Source organism: Urocitellus parryii, chromosome 7, assembly GCF_045843805.1.
Source record: "Urocitellus parryii isolate mUroPar1 chromosome 7, mUroPar1.hap1, whole genome shotgun sequence".
In the NCBI taxonomy this organism is placed as follows: domain Eukaryota; kingdom Metazoa; phylum Chordata; class Mammalia; order Rodentia; family Sciuridae; genus Urocitellus; species Urocitellus parryii.
Window position 1 is genome coordinate 129,422,219 of NC_135537.1, and position 19,257 is coordinate 129,441,475.

General features: G+C 44.6%; 2 protein-coding genes across 6 annotated transcripts; one reads left to right on the forward strand and one right to left on the reverse strand.

Moving 5' to 3' along the window:
• Positions 1–1,019: 1,019 nt before the first annotated feature.
• Positions 1,020–17,372, reverse strand: Cntrob (centrobin, centriole duplication and spindle assembly protein). Of its 4 annotated transcripts, XM_026390509.2 has the most exons (20): positions 17,315–17,372; positions 16,298–16,436; positions 14,976–15,060; positions 14,638–14,719; positions 14,009–14,165; positions 13,341–13,457; positions 13,006–13,122; positions 12,576–12,674; positions 11,214–11,450; positions 10,721–10,867; positions 7,444–7,577; positions 6,620–6,745; positions 6,162–6,324; positions 4,798–5,056; positions 3,583–3,737; positions 3,253–3,316; positions 2,934–3,104; positions 2,693–2,825; positions 1,671–1,743; positions 1,020–1,409 (listed from the first exon to the last, which is right to left on the reverse strand). In XM_026390509.2, the coding sequence occupies exons 3-20, from the start codon at positions 15,034–15,036 to the stop codon at positions 1,305–1,307; spliced, it is 2,400 nt and encodes a 799-aa protein (XP_026246294.1). In that variant the 5' UTR covers positions 15,037–15,060; positions 16,298–16,436; positions 17,315–17,372; the 3' UTR covers positions 1,020–1,304. The 4 variants fall into 4 exon arrangements, with proteins under 4 accessions (XP_026246294.1, XP_026246292.1, XP_026246291.1 ...); XM_026390507.1 differs by having other exon boundaries at positions 14,638–14,701; positions 16,298–17,356; XM_026390506.2 differs by having other exon boundaries at positions 16,298–17,356.
• A 236-nt stretch (positions 17,373–17,608) lies between these two features.
• Trappc1 (trafficking protein particle complex subunit 1) lies at positions 17,609–19,200 on the forward strand. 2 transcript variants are annotated; one of them, XM_026390562.2, is made up of 4 exons: positions 17,609–17,847; positions 18,003–18,073; positions 18,394–18,532; positions 18,832–19,200. In XM_026390562.2, exons 1-4 carry the CDS (start codon positions 17,749–17,751, stop codon positions 18,958–18,960), a joined length of 438 nt encoding a protein of 145 aa, XP_026246347.1. In that variant the 5' UTR covers positions 17,609–17,748; the 3' UTR covers positions 18,961–19,200. The 2 variants fall into 2 exon arrangements, with proteins under 2 accessions (XP_026246347.1, XP_077657055.1); XM_077800929.1 differs by lacking the exon at positions 18,003–18,073.
• Positions 19,201–19,257: the final 57 nt, after the last annotated feature.

Below are 19,257 nucleotides of genomic sequence, written 5' to 3' on the forward strand. Positions count from 1 at the left end.
AGAAGCCATGTGATGGCAGATCTTCTATCTTGATCTTTTCTTCCTTTTTCTCTTCCCTCGGGTTTAGGTGGAAGGAAATAAAACCTGAATGTTTGTTGATACGAAACACTATGTGAGTCTATATCTTATTATGTCTGTTCTGAATCTAATAAAATAATTCAGGGTCAAAATGAAGGGCCTTGCCTTCTCAGAATCTGTGCCTTCTCAGAATCTGTGTCAACCCTATACTTCAAATACCCTTTGGATTTGCACACTTCTCATCACCACCACCCACACCATGATCCAGAGCAGAAATGCTGCCATGTCCTGAGGCTTCATCTTTCAGTTTAATTGAAACTGGACTACGTGCTTTTCAGTGTTTGTTCCTTGAAGTTGGGGCTCTTAGTTTCATGTAGATGTTATCTTCTTCTGTAATGTTATTTTACTTTGTTCATTTTGGTAAGTGTTAGAATGGTTTTAGAAACATGGCTTTTTTTTTTTTTTTCCTTCATGCCAGCATTCTAGTCTTTTAGACATGTTTTAAAGCAATTGAGTGAAAACTTGCCTGATGGCTGGAGCAGAATCTGCCAAACTGAATCCAACTATTGTCACCTGGAAGACTTACCTGCTGTTAAGACACCTCCCCTGGCTGAGCGCAGAGGCCCATGCTTATAATCCCAGTGGCTTGGGAGGCTGAGGCAGGAGGTTATGAGTTCAAGGCCAGAGTCAGCAAAAGTGAGGCACTAAGCAACTCAGTGGGACCCTGTCTCTAAATAAAATACAAAATTGGGCTGGGGGTGTGGCTCAGAGGTCAAGTGCCCCTGAGTTCAATCCCCTATACCAAAAAAAAAAAGAAAAAAGACAGCTCCCCTATCCCCTGCAACAACCACATTTTTACTCAAACTTTTTATACCATAATTTACTCTTTTATTAAAAATTAGGGTTTTTTATGATATTAAAATAACACATAGTTGTTTTAGAAAACTTGGAAAATACAAATATATATAAAAAAGAATAATCCATAATTCCACTACCAACCAGAATTAATCATGCCATAAATTTTAAACACTGAAATTTATAGTTCACTCAAACTTCTAAAATCTAGTCATGGACTGTCTTCTTCCAAAGCATAAATATCTTTTCCCATAGGAAATAAAATATAAATATATGACATAAAAAAAAACATACTCAGAATAAGGTCTCTTTACAAAAGTAGTTTCCTACAAAATCTCCATTTTCCAAATTCCTCTGAGTTAGACTCTAATACAGACTACTGCACATTTATTAAAATAACGAGAACAAAACAGAGGAAGAAAGGCAGGAGCTCATCTCCAGACTCCCCCCCGACTCCTCATGCTACCACTTTTCTTCCGTGCAGGTTTTTCAGTCTTAGGGACTGTAAGGCGGCGAGGGACAGCCTGGGAAGGAATCTGAGAGTTGGGGAAAAGAGAAGGAAAAGTCAGTGTGATATACTCCCAATCCCCCCACCCCACAGAGGAAAGGCATGGTGCACAGAGAGGACCAGAAGCAATCACCAAAGGGAAAAGAAAATCTATGCTCTAGCAAGTGGGAACTGGGATTGGAGGGGCCAGGCAAGGGGGAACTGGAGCCAGCCAGGGAGTATCAAGAGCTGAAGAAACTGGGCAGTGAGATATCTGCTCTCCCCTGGTCCCTGCTGGACTTGCCCTCACCTCTTTCCGGGGGATCTCACCCAAGCGGGAGTCTGTGTTTCTTCTGGGGATATTCTCCCCTCGGCCATCAGTCCTGCCACACACATCAACAATATGAAGATGCAGGAGTTATCCCCCCAACTCTACCCAACAATGGATGGAAGAAATACTCCCCAGTCTGTCTCTCAAGAAGAAATATCAGGCCAGGTATGGTGGTACACACCTATAATCCCAGTGATTCAGGAGGCTGAGACAGGAGGATTACAAGTTTGGGGCCAGACTCAGCAATTTGGTGAGGATCTAAGCAACTTAGTGAGATCCTGTCTCAAAATTTTAAAAAAAGGGGGTGGGGTGGGGTCGGGGGAGGGATGTGGCTCAGTGGTTAAGTACCACTGGGTTCAAAGAAGAAATGCCAGATGTGGTAATGCACACCTGTATTCCCAGTGACTTGGCAGGCTGAGGCAGGAGGATCACAAGTTCAAGGCCAGCCTCAGTATCTTACTTAGTGAGACCCTAAGCAACTTAGCAAGACAAATGTCTCAAAATTATATGTGTGTGTGTGTGTGTGTGTGTGTGTGTATTTATGAGACTGGGGATGTATCTCAGTGGTAGAGTATCCCTGGATTCAATCCCCAGTACCAAAAAATGAAATAAAATGAGAACAAATGCAATGAAGCTGGGAATCAAATTGGAGGAGATATTAGTGGAATCAAATAATAAATTATATTAGATAAGTAAAAAATCCTAGGATTCTGAGATTTGAGCTGCAGGGGAAAGAACAGAAAAAAACTAAAGTGCAGAGACATGGGGAACAGGGTTTTGTTTTTGTCCTGTTTTCAGTAAAGAAAAATGTAGTAGAAAGGAAGAGGTAAAATAGAGGTGGGAATAGTGAGAGAAGATTTGTGTGCCTTTGTCTCATCCCTCACTTTCCTCCCCAGAAAGGAACGGAAGACTCTACTCAATAAACAATATCCCCCTGCCTGATCCATCTTCCTAGTGCATATTCCACCCCCAAATCCCTCCTCCTCCCTCCCAGGCTGTACCCGCTGTTTTCCAGCCTCTTCAGATAGAGCAGCAGGTCCTCAGCAGGCAGAGCCCCCCAGCCCCGAGCCTGATACAGTCGTAATAGCTGAGACACCTCCATCAGCTGGCCTGACGAGCTGAGACCATCCATACCTGTGAGACATGTCAGTGATTGTCATAACCCTAGGATACTTCTTCTAGGATCTCCCTAAGAATCCAAATCTGGGACTTTCTTTCTCTGACAAAACATGAACAGCTTACCTCTCTCTGGGGAACCAGTGCTGGGACCATTGCCTTGTGAATGGGATGAGGGAAGCTCCTGGACCCGGAAAAGACTAGATGCTGTGGCTAAGGGGACTTTAGTTTTATGGACAGGGGGTGGAAGGCGTGGCCCTTGAGGAGCTTCCTCCCAAGATTGGACAGTCGGAGGACCTAGCAACAGAAAAGAGATCCATAAATAGAGAATGGAGCCAAGAGCCAAAGGAGTTCTACCACCTAGTAGCTCCTCAACATCCATCCTAAATCACTAACACCCACCTGTCCAGGTCTAGCCCCAACCTCCTTGAGGGCTGGAACTTACCAGACTTAGGGAGCAACGGGTCAACAGAGGGGTTCTCACTGCTCTGGGGTACTGTCTCCAGCAGCTGGAGGGATAAGACAGTAAGGTTCCCTAGGGGACTGATAAAAGAGGGAGATACCTAGGTATTGAGAGGAGGGGAAGCTGCTGAAGTAAGGGTTAAGGCTTAAATTCTAGAAGAGAATTATGCACTGGGGATGAGAAAGACTGAGAGAATATAAAGATGGGACAAAGAATTAGCCGTAAAAACTGAAGGAAGCCAGAGTACTGGATTCCCAGAGTGGGAAAGGAAAGGGAACAAATAAATAAGGTGGTCTGGGTGGAATCTTTTACCTGCTGCAAAAAATTCTTGAGGCCCTCCAGCTGAGGAGGAGGTGGTAGCCCTTGCTTTGCGAAGCCATCCCCATTGGATCCAGGATCTTCCTCAGGAAATGGCCGTTCTGCTGTGTGATCGGGATGGAAGGCCCCAAGGGCAGAGAAGGTCCCAGCTGTAAAATGAAATAGGCATGCATGGGTGCATGTGTGTGGTAAGGGGAAGGGGCCGCTCCACAAATCAACTCACCAAATGCTCAGAAGAAAAGGGCTTATTAAACATAAGAAGTACATCACAGCAAGGAGATAGACAATAGAAATTTAAAAGAGCTGGAGTAAAAAGGGTCAGAGGGACCTGGGAGATAGTACAACTGTATTCTAAGACACAAGTGTAGACAGAAGAAGAAAGCAGTGTGGCTCAACTTTAGATAAAAACACCATAAACTCCTTAAAGAACAGAAAGACTTAATTCTGTTGCTTCACCAGAACATGTCCCTAATCTTTTGTTACTATTATTATTATTGATACATAATTTAAAAATTATAAATTCATACCTCATTCTTCTGTTTCTTATATTTTTAGTTGTAGATGGACACAATACTTTTATTTTATGTGGTGCTGAGTATCGAATCCAGTGCCTCGCATGTGTTAGGCAAACATTCTACCACTGAGCTATAACCCTAGTTGTCCTGTTTATATAACCCAGGACACCTCTAACCACAGATAACCAAACCTGGGGTGGACACCCACATCCAAGGTCAGCCAATACAATGGAGGGCTACCAACCCATCCCATGGCCTCTGTAAATAGGACTTAGGAAGCTGATGCTAGTGTCTCTGTAAATGTCTAGAGCCTGGCTAGAGTCAGTGTCAAGGCTGGCCAACCCATGTGGAGGCCAAGGGTAAGAGGAATGAGAACCTTGAGTAATTTACAAGACATTGTTGGTCTAGCAGGAGAAGGAGCAAGTGTGCAGGATGAAGCAGAGTCAAGAGACTATAATAGGGAGAGCACCCCTATTCCCAATACTAGTTCTCTTTCAGTCTAGCTACATCAAATTCCCATGAGATTGCCCTCTCTTTATCTAATCAATGTGAATGGGTTTCTGCTCCTTATACTTAATGATTATTAGGTTGTCTGGGAAACCAAATGTTCAAGTCCCAGCCAGAAAGAAAGCTAGGTAAAGAAGGCCATTCTGTGCATGAAAGGGGAACCCCAGTGACTTCTGTCCTCAGTTACCTGTGGGTGGAGTGAGATCTGGTTTGGGCTCCAGGGGCTGGAAGGAATGCTGGCTCTGGAAAGGGGGGCCCAGCAGGAGGCTAAGATCCGGGGAGGGGGTGCAGAGAACAGGAGGCACTCCAGACAGTTCATCCCTCGTTTCCCTGCTCTGCTGCAACACTGGCTTCAGGGCCACAGCTACAGAAGGCATGGTCCACATCCTCCTCTCTCTCTTCTCTGACTCGGGAAGGCCAGGACTACAGGGTCTGGCAGAAGGAACCTGGCCAGGAGAGAGGCAGAAACAAGAATCAAAGCCCAGTGGGTTCAGGGATGAGACATGGTACAGACACTTGAACAAAATTATAAACTACTTCCTTAAAAGAAGATTGAGTAACATCTATTCACTTTCTATCAGAGTTTAAACTGTTTATTTTGGATCTTATAATTATTTCTACAGATCTTATGTAGTTAACAAAGACATTTACTGTATTTTAATGATATTTACTATATACAGTTTATAGATGTAAAATATAGAAAACAACTTTATGGTCATCAATAAGCATTTGGTTGAATAAAAAGTTATGTCTACAGCTGTAGACATAAGGCAACCATTTGGGATGTGGGGCAAGCACAGTGGGTACAAGGAAGGATGGGAGATGCTCAAAACACCAGTTCAGTGGTTGCTTCTTTGGAGGGGACTTGAGAACCTGAGGCACAAGGTTAGGATGGAGATTACTTTTCATCATCATATATCATTTTTTTTTTAAAGATAGAGAGAGAGAATTTTTTTTTAATATTTATTTTTTAGTTTTTGGTGGACACAACATCTTTGTATGTGGTGCTGAGGATCGAACCCGGGCTGCACGCATGCCAGGCGAGCGCACTACCGCTTGAGCCACATCCCCAGCCCTCATATACCATTTTATTGGGTTTTTATTTTTATCATGTGCATATGATTACCTATTCCAAAAAACATTTTAGCTAATAACAAAAATTTCATAATTAAGAAAAGGAAGTAGGTGCCCACATAAGAAGGGCTAAGGGGAAGACTCCCTACTCTACTGTAGGGTAGGACTTAGCAACAATTTTTAGTCCTTACTCCCATAATTCATTCAGCTATCATTCCATCATATGAGTATTGCATATTATTCATCACCTCTTGGTACTAGGAGAAGACAGTTACGTTCAATGGAATGGGTTTAGTTCTGGGTGAGCTATGGCCATAGCAAAAAGGTTTGTTTTGATAAGACTTTTGGAAAAGTTCACAGATTTTTTCCCCTCTGATGTAGACCTTTCTTATGATTTCCCTTGGGGGGAAGCTAGACTTCCATAAATGGAATCTAGAACACAACCCTGAGAAGCTTAGCTCACAGGGCAATGCCTACCGGAGGGTTAGGAGGTGGGAGGGTAGTGCCGAGCAGTTGGTTGGCCTCCTCCCAGTGGGCCTGCAGCATGGCATGGAGCCGTTCCACCAACTCCACCCTTTGCTCCTCCAGCTGTTGGTTCCCACTCTGCAAGTCCCGCACTCGTGCTTGCTCCCGTGCGAGTCTGAAGAAAAGAAGAGAGGGTGACTCAGGGCTTCAAGGATGCACACACCTCATAACCCAGGTCTACCTTCCATTCTACAAAAATGTTTCCCTCTGTTTCCAAATGCCACCCTCTCCTTATTCTATCTGAATGAAGAGCTGGAATAAAATGTCAGACATATGAAATTCTGAAAGGTGTTATGCCAATTTAGAAGACAGCAAATCTACTGAGGGACAGCTCTTTATCAATTCCCAGCCTGGGCTTTACTAACTAGGAAGGGGCTCAGGCCTAAAAGGGACATTCCAGGGACCAGTACCTGAGTTCATAGTCCTGAGCCACCTGCTGCTGCCGTTCTTCTCGTTCTGCCATTTCCACCTTGAACTGAGCCAATTGAGTAGCCAGTTCCTGCTGGTGCTGTCCATTAAGGTCCTGCAGCTGCTTCCTAGGAGAGCCAGGGTGAGAAAAGGAGGGATGAAACTGGAGACAGAATAAATGATCATGGGCTGGGGACGTGGCTCAAGCAGCAGCGCGCTCGCCTGGCATGCGTGCGGCCTGGGTTTGATCCTCAGCACCACATACAAAGATGTTATGTCTGCCGAAAAACTAAAAAATAAATATTAAAAATTCTCTCTCTTTAAAAAAAAAAAGAAGAAATGATCCATGAGAAAAAGACAAAATATGTGCAAGAGAGGGAGAGGTGAACAGCCACAGTCAGCCAGCCTGGCCACAGCACAGAAGAGATATAGAAAAGCTGGAGATCTGAAGATGGGCTCCCCAGAAACAGACACTGCAGTGAGGATTTATGGAGAATGATTTATTTAAGAAGTGTTCCCAGAAAAAACTGGTAGGAGAATGAGGTGCAATCCCATGGAACAGCTCTAGATATAGCACAGGTCATATCTCAGCATTGTCCCAACAAGGGAGCTGAACACTTTCTAGTCTGGCACCCTGGATGAAAGTCCCAGAACTTCTGATTCTCCCTGAACATCTGATGCAGTACTCCAAAGAGTACTGAGGTCCTGATTGAAGGGAGCAAAAGTACACTGGGGCCAATGTTTGGAAAATGGCAAAGACCTCTGAGAGAACATATGGGCACAGCACTAACAACACCTGCTGTAGCATACAGTAAGTCCCAAGTACCTGTGATGCTCCCTGAGGGAGGCTGCTTGCCGTAGGTTGCTCTCCTGAGCCTGAGCCAGCCGCTCAGTCACCCGCTGCTCCAGCTGCACAGCCAGATCTGACTCCATCTGGATCCGCTGGCTCTCATACCGGGCCTGTGATTCAGTAAAATAAGGTGGGATAATAACTCAATTCTGTTGAGCTTAGAAGAGAATCTAGATATTATGTAGACAAAATCTAAGACCAACTCTCCCCTCACCTGCATAAGGGATGAAGAACAAGAATTTTGCATTAGGAGTAAGAGGCTTTCTTAATAAACTATGCATAGCAAAAAAAAAAAAAGCAAAAATGACTTTGGACAAAAGAAACATATTTTATTAACCCAAGGCAATGTTTGACAGAACAAATAAATCTATGATATACATCTGAGATAACGTATACAGTACCCCTAGTACAGTACCTGAAACTCAGTAGGCACTCAAAGTCAGCATCTCTTTCTCCATAAGCAGTCAGTTTATAATTGCTATCTCCATTTTCTCATAACACATTCCTTCTTCAACTCACTGAAATCTGATTTCTGTTTCAGTAGAGTTTAATTCTAAATCCTATAGTGTTCATTTCTCAGTCTTTGACATATATAATCTTACTGCAACTCCTGGCACCACAGGTCTATGCTCCCTTCTGCAAACTTTCTGCCTCAGCTCTCCTTATACCACTCTCTCCTAGTTTTCATTCTCTCTAGAGTCTTAAATGACTGTTGTGCCTCCCACTGCCTGGAAAGGTATCCTTCATCCTCTTCTGCCATATGCTAACATTACAGTTGCTGATGATTTTACTTACACATACATGATAAACTTTAGCATTTAGGCCAGATTTTTGCTACAATTTTATCTTAACACTTCCTAAATCTCCCCCTTTTATTTTATTTTTTGGTGCTAGGGATGGAACCCAGAGCTTTGTGCATGTTAGGTGAACACTCTACCACTGAGCCACATATCCCCATCCCCATAAATCTCCTTTTAAAAAATATATATATTTTTGTTGTAGTTGGACATGATACCTTTATTTTTTTTTTATTTTTATGTGGTGCTGAGGATAGAACCCAGTGCCTCACACATGTTGGACAAGTGCTCTACCAGTAAGCTACAGCCCCAGCCCATTAATCTCCCCCACCTTTTTTTAAAAAAATATTTATTATTTTAGTTTTTGGAGGAAACAATATCTTTATTTGTGTGTGGTGCTGAGGATCGAACCTGGGCCAGACGCATGCCAGGAGAGCGCGCTGCCGCTTGAGCCACATCTCCAGCCCCTCCCCACCTTTTTTTAATATTTATTTTTCAGTTGTAGGTGGACACACAATATCTTTATTTCATTTTTTTTAAGTGGTGCTGAGGATCAAACCCAGTGCCTCATGCATGCTAGGCAAGCACCCTATCACTGAGCCACAACCCCAACCCCTGTAAATCTCCCCTTTTAACATAGACATTTTATTTAAGATTTAAGCCCATATACCAGTAACCAAATAATGAGTTAGACACACCTCAAATACAGCGCATTTAGGTGTTTTTCTTTCCTTTTTTTTTTTTTTGGTACTGGGGATTGAACCCAGGGATGCTTAACCACTGAGCTACATCCCCCCAGCCCTTCTTTCTTTCTTTAACTAGAGATTGAACCCAGGGGTACTTTAACACTGAGATACATCCCCAATCCCTTTCATTTTTGATTTTGAGATAGGATCTCACTAAATTGCTGAGGCTGGCCTTGAACTTGTAATCCTCCTGCTTTAGCCTCTCAAGTTGGGATTATAGGCATACACCATGGTACACAGCTCTACTCTCTTACCTTCTCTTCCTATTATATTTCTTGCCTTAGTTAATGGCACCTCTGCCTACCAATATATACCTGAGCTATGTGAAACCTGGAGTTGTCCTTGGCCCTTCTTACTTCTTTACTCCCTACTGGTCATTCAATTTGACTTCTTGACTTGCTCTCTAAAACCCATCAATTTGCTCTTACCACACAGTTTACACATAAAAAGAGGTCCATAAAGGCCAAAATTCTAATTAAATGTAGAACTGAATATCCTGACTTCCAATTCAGTGCTCTTTGCCCTTCAATATCGTGTCTTCACTAGACTGTACTTTTTCCTCCTTTCAAGGGATAAGAAAACTACAGCCCAGCCCTCCACTGCCTGCTTTGTAAATAAGTTTTACTGGGACACAGTCATGCTACTTACTTCTGGTTGAGAGAAGTAGGTCTGAACTATCTACAGCTACTGGTGTAACAGTATAGTCAAGTGGTTGCAACTGAGACAAAGCCAAAAATATTTACTGTCTGGCCCTTTACAGAAAGTTTGCCAAGTCTTGCTCTATTACATGACAAGGGTCTGTCTATTTTGACTTTAAAATTCAAAATAACACTACGTGGAAATTACTTTTCCAAGTTTAATTATATCTGACAATTTGTGGTACTATTCTGTGCCAGGCCATGAGCTGTTCTGGGACTTTCATAAGTAAATAAAGGAATCATTGTCCTTCTGGGTCCCTAGCCTACTCAAGAGGAATTAATACAAGTTATTCAAGTAATCAGAGTTACACAGCAGACTGTTAAGATTGGAATCAGGTCTCTGACAAAAGCTTTCACCTGCTCTTATGGCTGGCCATTAGGTGAAGTGTCATCTCTTTTAAAATAACATGAAGTTTTGTTTTGTTGTTTTGGTACTGGAGAATGAATCCAGGGATGTTTTACCACTGAGCTAAACCCTTTTATTACCTCCAGACCCTTTTATTTTTAAATTTTGAGACAGGGTCTTGCTAAGTTGCTGAGACTAGCCTTGAATTTGCAATCCTCTTGCCTCAGCCTCCTGAGTTGCTGGGATTATGTATCTGGCATTCCGAGGTATCTTAAATAGATTTCACTCTATTTAAGTCAGTTTTCTACTAAAAATAACACTAGGTCAGTCCGATATTGTGGGAAACCATCACTCAGAGGAAAATGGCCCTATACTTTATTTTTTAAATTTTTAGTTGTAAATAGGCATAATAGCTTTATTTTTATGTGGTGCTGAGGATTGAACCCAGTGCCTCACACATGCTAGGCAAGCACTTTACCACTGAGCTACAACCCCAGCCTGGCCCTGTGTTTAAGATAGAACACTATTCACACTATCTAGAGACCACTGATGGAATGAATCCAAAATACCTGCAAAAAGATTTTCTGGCATGACTACTGAGAGGTACTCTGCCTCAGACCTACTTCTCTCAACCAGAAAAATCCTCAAGAGCCCTGGGCTGCTGACCTGCACCAAGCTCATTTCCAGCTGCAGTGCGTCTCTCTCTCTCCGTGCTGTGTCTAGCTCCCCTTCCAACCGCCGCACCTCAGACTGTACCAATGCCAATTGCTGCTGGGCCTCTCGGGCTGCCTGGGCCTCCCTCTGGCTATTCCCCTAAGAAAGAAAAATCAAATGTAAGAACATACCTCACATCCTATCTCCTGGTTACCTCTACTCCCCAATTCATCATCCCAGGCCCTAAATAAAACCCAATTTTTCTCTCTCCTCCCATTTGTCTTATTTCCCATCCTTGTTTAATGTTGCTCTTCAGTCTTCCACATATTTGATATTCCCAGCCCTTCTTGCTAGCCCTATACTCTCAAGCCTGATTTCCATGTATAGATCTTCACTTTCCACCCCTGTCCCCATTTATACCTCATATTCTGGCATCCCAATCCATCCTATAAATTTTCCCTTCATCTGTTCCCATTCCCCAATTCTTCTAACTGCTACTTTTTACCTTCTCCCTTTCCAGCTGTGCCTGGCCTTCCCCCTGCAGTGCCTGGTAGCGTTCCTTAAGCTGGTGTTCCTGCTGGGCCCAGGCCTGCCGCTCTTTTTCTAGGGCAACCTGAAGTGCATCCAGTTTTAGATGCTCATTGAGTTGCCCAGCCCGAGCCTCGTCCAGTTCTTCCTGTAGGGCGCGGCACCGCTGCTGTTCGACCTCTAAGCTCAGGGTCAGTCCTTGCCTCTCTTCTTCCTAAAGCCCCAGGAGAAAACCAAGATCCCTAGTAAGCCCTTAAGAGATCATCAGCTTGCCACTGCCACCTCCATAAAAGGTGCCCACTAAGAATTATGCCCATTAAAAATATGACAGTTGACAAGTTCACAGGATTATAATATAGTAGATAAGAACTCCTGTCCTAGAGTTCAGTAGACCTGGATTCAAACCTCAGTCTGAATCATAGTTCTAGCATTCATTTATACTATGTGTTCTAAATCACATTATTATAATCCTGTTAGCTTGTCAACTATTATATTTCTAATGGATATAATTCTGAGCAGGCACCTTATCTACAAAATGTAGAAAATAAAAGGGTCTGCCTTGTAAGGATTAAAAGAAAAAGAGTATATATGTAAAGGATTAGCACAGTGTCTGGCACATGGTAAGTACTAACACTTAACAATTACCACTACCATCATCAAAAGGAATTCCACAAAGATTAGAAAAATCCAACCTCTAGTCAGGAACCAACCAAACAGCAGCCACCATCAGCAATGTCAGAAGTGGCCTAAGTTGGCAAGTGCCAGCCTATTGGTAGCAAGTATTTATGTGTCACAAAGCACCAAGTTCCAAACATGACCATTAACTCACATGGGCAATCACCTGATGACTTTAGTGCTAAGAAACTTGAGTCTCATCCCAGACCCTTTTTGGCTATGCAGAGATTTACCAAACTAGTTCAACAAAATCATCTAGAAAACTTCTGAAAATGTTCCAATTCACCAACGCACAATATAACTACTGAATCAAAATCTTTGGGGATGGGTTCCTGAAATCTGTATTTTAAAACAATTCCCCAGATGTGGCTTAGTGGTTGAGTGCCCCTGAATTCAATTCCTAGTACCCGCCCCACTCAAAAAACAATTCCCCAGATGATTCTAATGTTCTAATAAGGATACCATTTGCAGCATCTCTCAACCTTACTTGGTGGCAAAGACTTTTTTGGTAGAATACCTAGCAGAACTAGTGTTCTAAGGAACACAGCTTGGGCAACACTACCCTGGTGCAACTCAAGTTATAAACTCCCATAATCCACCAATAGCCCATAGTGCTCTAGAAGTGACAGTCTCCATTGGAATTACCCTAGCCCAGTCTTCTCACCAGTGCCTCTCTTTCCCGTTGCTGCAATCTGGCACCTTCCTGCTCACGATTCAGGGCCTCCAAGGCCTCGGAAAGACTTTGTTCCAGGCGGGTTACTGTCTTCCAGGGAGAGAGAAATACAGGACAGAGGAAATGAGGAAAATCTCTCTATACTGTGCTTCAAAAATCATTAACAATATAAACTTGAAACTTCAGCATTAACTAAGTGACATGAGGGTCAAAGAGGAAACTATACGGTGTGGGGAAAACTGAGAGGCCAACTGGGATAGCAGAAACAAAGAAGGTAGAAGAAAGAGAGGGCAAGAAAAACTGTCAGAGCAGCACTCCAAGACAGGGGTCCATCTGTTGGGAACTCTTAACTCCAAAGCTATTTATTTCCATCTAGAATCTGTGACTTAAGTTATAAAGCCATATGACCCAGGTCATCCACCTCCTGCTGTTTGCCTCTAGTGACTTCTGCTGCTTGGCGTTCCTCTTGAAGTCCTCGAAGCACTTCTGTCCGTTCTGCCTCATGCCGGTTCCAGCCCTCCACCACACGGGCCAGGGTCTTGAGAAAGGCAAGTAAGATAGAATTTCAAAATAACTTTTTTGTCCTCTTTCTACCCACAGGGGCAGGGTCAACAGTCATCTTATTCCAATGGTCAGTAAACCCACCCCTCATCCTAACTCTCGGCATGCACAAAAAAACAAACCCTAACCTCCCTTAATTACTATTCCTTAATGATCTCCATGGACATACCCACCCGCCTTTTGCTACCCTGGCACCTTGTCCAGTTGCTCAATCATGATATCTTTCTTGCGGTCAGCAGCCACAGCCACAGCTAACTGCTGCTGTAGCTCTAGCACTCGGGTCTGCAGGCTCTGAATGTGGCGCTCACAATGCTGGGAAGGAGAGTGAAGAGTCTGGGTATTGCTTATCCTTAGCACCAAACTTTCTAGCTCCTCTATAGAGAAATGGGCTAGAGAGAGGGAGCCTGGGTCCCAAGAACAAAATACGTTTGGAGAGGGAGAATCATAATTCTAAAGCAGGAACCTTGAGGCCTAAGACTTCTAGTACCTTCTAGGTTTTTCCCTTTCCTGATCTCCTGAGAAAAATTTCCATAAACCTTTTGGCAGAGGTATAGTAGCCCACACTACAAAGCACAGTAAGCTCCTTAAGGAGCTCATCAGACATAGTGATTAAACATAGTAAGGATAGTGGGCATGGTGGCACATGCCTGTAATCCCAGCAACTCAGAAAGCTGAGGCAGGAGGATTTCAGGTTTAAGGCTAGCCCCAGTAATTTAGTGAGGCCCTATCTCAAAATTTATTTTTAAAAAAAATTTTAAAAGGGCTGGAATGAAGTTCAGTAGTAAAGCGCTACTGAGTTAAATCCCTATTACCAAAAAAAAAAAAAAACAAAAACAAAAAACAAGGAAGCCTTTATATCTCACCTTGCGACGGGTATGCTCTGAGTCCAGTGCATCTTTCAGCCCCTGAAAATCTGGGGGATTGAGTGGGGGCCCTGGCCGAAGGCTAGTATATCGAGGAAACAACTCCTCCAGTGCCTGGGCTGAGCTGGATGGAGATAAGTCCTGCAGGGGCCGGGTGCTGAGCAAATCAGATAAAGAATGTTAGGGTTGGAAATGCCTTTGAGATCCACTAGTCCTACAATGACAACTTATAAATAAGAAAACTGAGACCCAGAAAGGACAAGAGGCTTCCCCAAAGTCATAAAGCTACATAGTGCTAGAGCCATAAATAGCAAGCACATTAGCCTATGATTCACTCTATAATGCTCCTTCCTCTATCCACACTCTCTGCAGTAACCATCCCAGCAGAAACAAACTAACTGTTCTGGAAGAAGAAGGGCTGATGTTAAGAGACAGCCAGGTAGTAGGCGGCGGCTGCCTAGGTGCCAGAGGGGAATAAAGGAGAGGTCAAAGGTAGGAAAGAAAATATGAAAACTGAAAGCTAAGTGACTTCTTTCCTAAGAAGTCCAAAAGCAGTCAGGGGAGAACTAAGAAAGAGAACACATGGATTCCTAGTAAACACATACAACAGGAGGACCCCAAGAACTCACTTGAGTAAGGTAGCTGTGCTGTCACTGTCAAAGGAGTCTTCATCTCGTCTCTCTGAGGCAACACCTGAAATGAGGGAATCCCCTGCACACAGCCCAAGGGGACCACATAGCCAAGGTCAGATAAGGATCAGAATAGTGACTATTTGAAGAAGAAGAGAGGAGAGGGACTTCCTTTCTACTTCTGCCACTCTTCACCCTCTCCCCCAAAGAACAGGTGCCTTTAATCCTGAAATCTCTTGTCTCGGAGGTCTCGGTTTGCACCCAGTCTTTCTCCTCTAGTTTCTCCTACCCTTACGTCTAGGCTGTCCTTCAGACCTGTATGGAAGGGGTTTACTCACGATAGACTGCATCACGTGAGGTTTGGAGCATGGTCTGAAGCTGACCTCGAACACTTTCCATCTCAAAGATATGCTTAGAACCATCCTAGAAAAAAAAGCCCCATGGAAATATAACCTTATAATCTACATTCTACCTACTGTCAGGGTAAAATTTTTACTCTAGCACCAGGAAAAGCTAGAAAAGTGAAACCAACCCATAAGGTCTTAACCTTTCTTTTTCTTTCTTTCTTTCTTTTTTTTTTTTTTTTATTTTTTGGTTCAGGGATTGAACTCAGGGCACTCAACCACTGAGCCATATCCCTGGCCCTATTTTGTATTTTACTTAGCGACAGGGTTTCACCGAGTTGCTAAGCACCTCGCCATTGCTGAGGCTGGCTTTGAACTCACGATCCTCCTGCCTCAGCCTCCCAATATAAACGTGCGCCACCATACCGGGCATGGACTTCTTAAATCTTGAGTCAGAAACCCAAAGGCCTATAGAAACCACAAAAATAATGCAAATGAATAAAGTGGGTACATGTAAGAAAAAGGTAGTAGAAATTCTTGCTAACTGAAGAGCAAATGCCCTAAAAGTCATGTAGCTCATGGTTATCAGAGTTCAAATTCTGGAAGTCCTAACCAGTCTGTATATTGATTATGACATCTTTTCTATCCAACACAAATACCTATTTTCTTTATAACAGATATAATTGATTAAACCATGATTCAGGGGATTTATATGCCAAATTTTGATCCATACAATCAAAACAGTACTGAGCTGGAAGGATCTTAGCATATTTTGCTGCTATTCTTAAGTCCCCAGTTCCCTCTTTGGACCAAGAAACCTTATCCCCATTCCCATGTCCAGATCCTAGTTATAGGACACCAACCTACCCCACAGTGTGCATGTCTTTGATTTAAAAAATAAACAAAAAATAGGGAGCCAGGAGTGGTGGCATATGCCTGTAATCCCAGCAGCTGGGGAGGCTGAGGCAGGAGGATCTCGAATTCAAAGCCAGCTTCAGCAAAAGCGAGGTGCTAAGCAACTCAGTGAGACCCTGGCTCTAAACAAAATACAAAATAGGTCAGGGGATGTGGCTCAGTGGTCGGGTACCCATGAGTTCAATCCCCAGTACCAAAAAAAAAAAAAAAAGGGAATTTTTCATAATATCCCAAATTATGTGTTCCATATCATTGCCTGCCTCATAAACATTTATTCCCAGGAACAAGCATGACTAAATATGTAGTGTAAAGAAAATTGAAATTCAATCAACAGAGCTAACTTGCAATCCCAAGGCTCTTGTGTCTAGTACCTTTGGGGTTCCTAAGACACACCTCCTCACCTTTTTCTTCAAGTTGTTCTCCAATCCCAGGGACAAGCTGTGACTCAGCTCTTGGGCCAAACCTTCTAAGGCCTCATGAGGAGGTGAGGAGGCAGAGGCTAAATACAGCTGGGCTCGGGCTGTGGCCTCCGCTTGACGGCTGAGTTGCAAAGAAGCATAGAGCTGGGAGGTCACCTCAGAGGACACTTGGTTCAGCCCAGTGGGTTCTGACGAATCACTCAGGAGATCCTCTGGCCGGAGAGGTGAACTGGGTCTGGTAGCTGAGGTTGCCATAAGTACACATAAAAAATAACCGGTGACAATAGAAAGCTGAGAGCTCCTGGTTCAGCTTTGAGAGAGTCCAATGGGAAAACTTCCTTGGAGAAGGAAGATTTGGGAGAAGGAAGGAAGACTCCTTGGTGGATCCCGGCTGAACAAGGGTTTCAAGGCTTTCTGGTCGGATGAAAGGTTTCCACCGTTTCTAGAGGCCATGGAGAGGGTAAAGGCATTCCTTTTCCCAGCTCCTGGGAATGGTGGAAAAGGAGGGTGCAGCACAGGGGAGGTAAGGACATAAGACCTACAGCGAGGAAACAGCACCACTGCAGCTCCTCTTCGCAGCTAGAGTGCTGGAAGCTGCAGACCAGTTTCGGCACAAGTTATCTCTAGTCAACTGGGCTCTTAATTCTCACACCCAGAACGTGCAAATTGAAAGGGACTCCAAACCAGTAAGGTCCAATGTCTATACCACAAGAGCTCCAGTCTCGCCCTTTGTCCGTCCCCGCCCACTTCACCTGTTCTCCCCTTGTATATCTCCTCCAATCCCTCCTAGAAAGTCAAAGAGAGGATCCCTAGAATCACTCACAATTGCCCCAAAAGAAACCTTGTGAACTTTCAGTCACACTCTGAAACATCCCTAAAAAGCATTTCGCACTTAAGTTTGAGTTCCTTTACCGTGACCACCCGATTCCGACCACTCTCCGCGACTCCAGTCCTCAGCCCCCAACTTGCCAAGGTGGAGAAAGGGACTGTGGCCCTAACCTGAGCCTGGGTTGGAAAAGACCAAGGTCCCCCGATTTAGCGCGGTCCTCCACGATCAAAACCGTTGGCAGCCGCCTGCCGCCGCCCCGCCCCTTGCCTTGATAACGTCACCACGCTCGCAGAGGCTCACACCGCATTTGAAGTCTGGGAACCTGATCGCGCGTGCGCAATCCTGGCGACCACGGATTGGTTGATGGAGGGAGGCGGGGTCTGATGAAAGGTGTTGAGGCGGAGTTAATGCCCCGGTTTTGCAGTTAGAGCGCCCAATGGGGCGGGGCTGCTAGGAAACCGGAAGTAACTGCACCACGACTCAGAGCAATTCCGGTGAATCCGGGGTTGGAGTCCCCACCTAGTTGGAGGGATCTGCGGCGGAGAATCCGAGCCTACTGAGTGAGAGCGGTCCTGGAACGAGGTTTACAGTCCCTGTCCTGTCGATGACTGTCCACAACCTATACCTATTTGACCGGAATGGAGTGTGTCTGTACTACAGCGAATGGCACCGCAAGAAGCAAGCGGGGATCCCCAAGGAGGAGGTGATGAGATGGCCCCGGCTGCAGACCGGGTGACCTCGCACCTCCAAACGTACATAGTCCCAGCCCAACCCCTCTTCTCCAAATCCCGGCTGATTCTCAACCTCCACCTGGTCTCTTCCGACAACCAATACCTAACTCTGTCCCTCTCCCTCTAGGAGTACAAGCTGATGTACGGGATGCTATTCTCTATCCGTTCGTTTGTCAGCAAGATGTCCCCGCTAGACATGTACGCCGTGAGAAGGAGGGCTAGTATTGGGAATTTGGGGGCAGAGGGGCTTACTTTGTAGAATGAAAGGGAGATTGGTTCCCAAAACGGGGAGGAGAAATTAGAGAAGCTTAGAACAAGAATGTTGAAGTTTGCAGGAAGGGGAGTAGGGAAGTGGTGAGGTGGTGAAGAGGTTGGAGGTGGGGGCTAAACTGAGGGGTGGAGATGGGAGGTGTCTACTCAACTAGATTCCTACAAACTGTATGCTTAAACAAGAGGGAGTCGACTTTGAAGGATCAGAAGTATTTCTGCCATCTTTAACACCCTCCTCATCTCTGCAGGAAGGACGGCTTCCTGGCCTTCCAAACTAGCCGTTACAAACTCCATTACTACGAGACGCCCACTGGGATCAAGGTTGTCATGAATACTGACTTAGGCGTGGGATCCATTCGAGATGTGCTGCACCACATCTACAGCGCGGTCAGTGTCCCCTTGAGGGATCCTTTCATCAGAACCCCTTAATATCCACAGACAGAAACCCCCCAAAATCCCTCAAGTTTCCAGCCCTAATCCTACTGTGTTGTACATCTGTTGAATTTAAGAGTTTTCTCAGAGGTCTTTAGATCCTTAGACATCCTTAGACAGTTTCTCTTAAGGGAGGGCTTGCCTCCCAGTCTTGGTTCCTTGTGAGTTCATACACCCTTGAGGTTATACTACATTTGGGGTTGAAAATTAGAAATGTCCAGAAAGCCAGGATTTTACACCGTCTTTCTCCACAGCTGTACGTGGAGCTGGTGGTGAAGAATCCCCTATGCCCATTGGGCCAAACTGTGCAAAGTGAACTTTTCCGCTCCCGGCTGGACTCTTACGTCCGCTCTCTGCCGTTCTTCTCTGCCCGAGCGGGTTGAAGCGAGCTACTTAATTCCTCAGGAGAATCTGAACTGCCTGGGGCCCTTCCTAACTTGTGGCCCCCCGCTGTAAGCCCCTCCGTCTACCCTCCTCGAAAGCAAAAGCCCGTCCTCCATCCCGTCCCCTCCTCTTCACAATGAAGCCCACAGGAGTCCCTGTATCTCCAACCCGTCCTCTTTCCAGTTTTTAACCCTTATATGACTCCACGAAAAGCCCAGAATAAACTTTTTGTCACCTTCTGCAGCCTGAGCATGTCTGTTTGAGTGGGCCGCCTGGTCCTGCCCCAGATAAAAGCA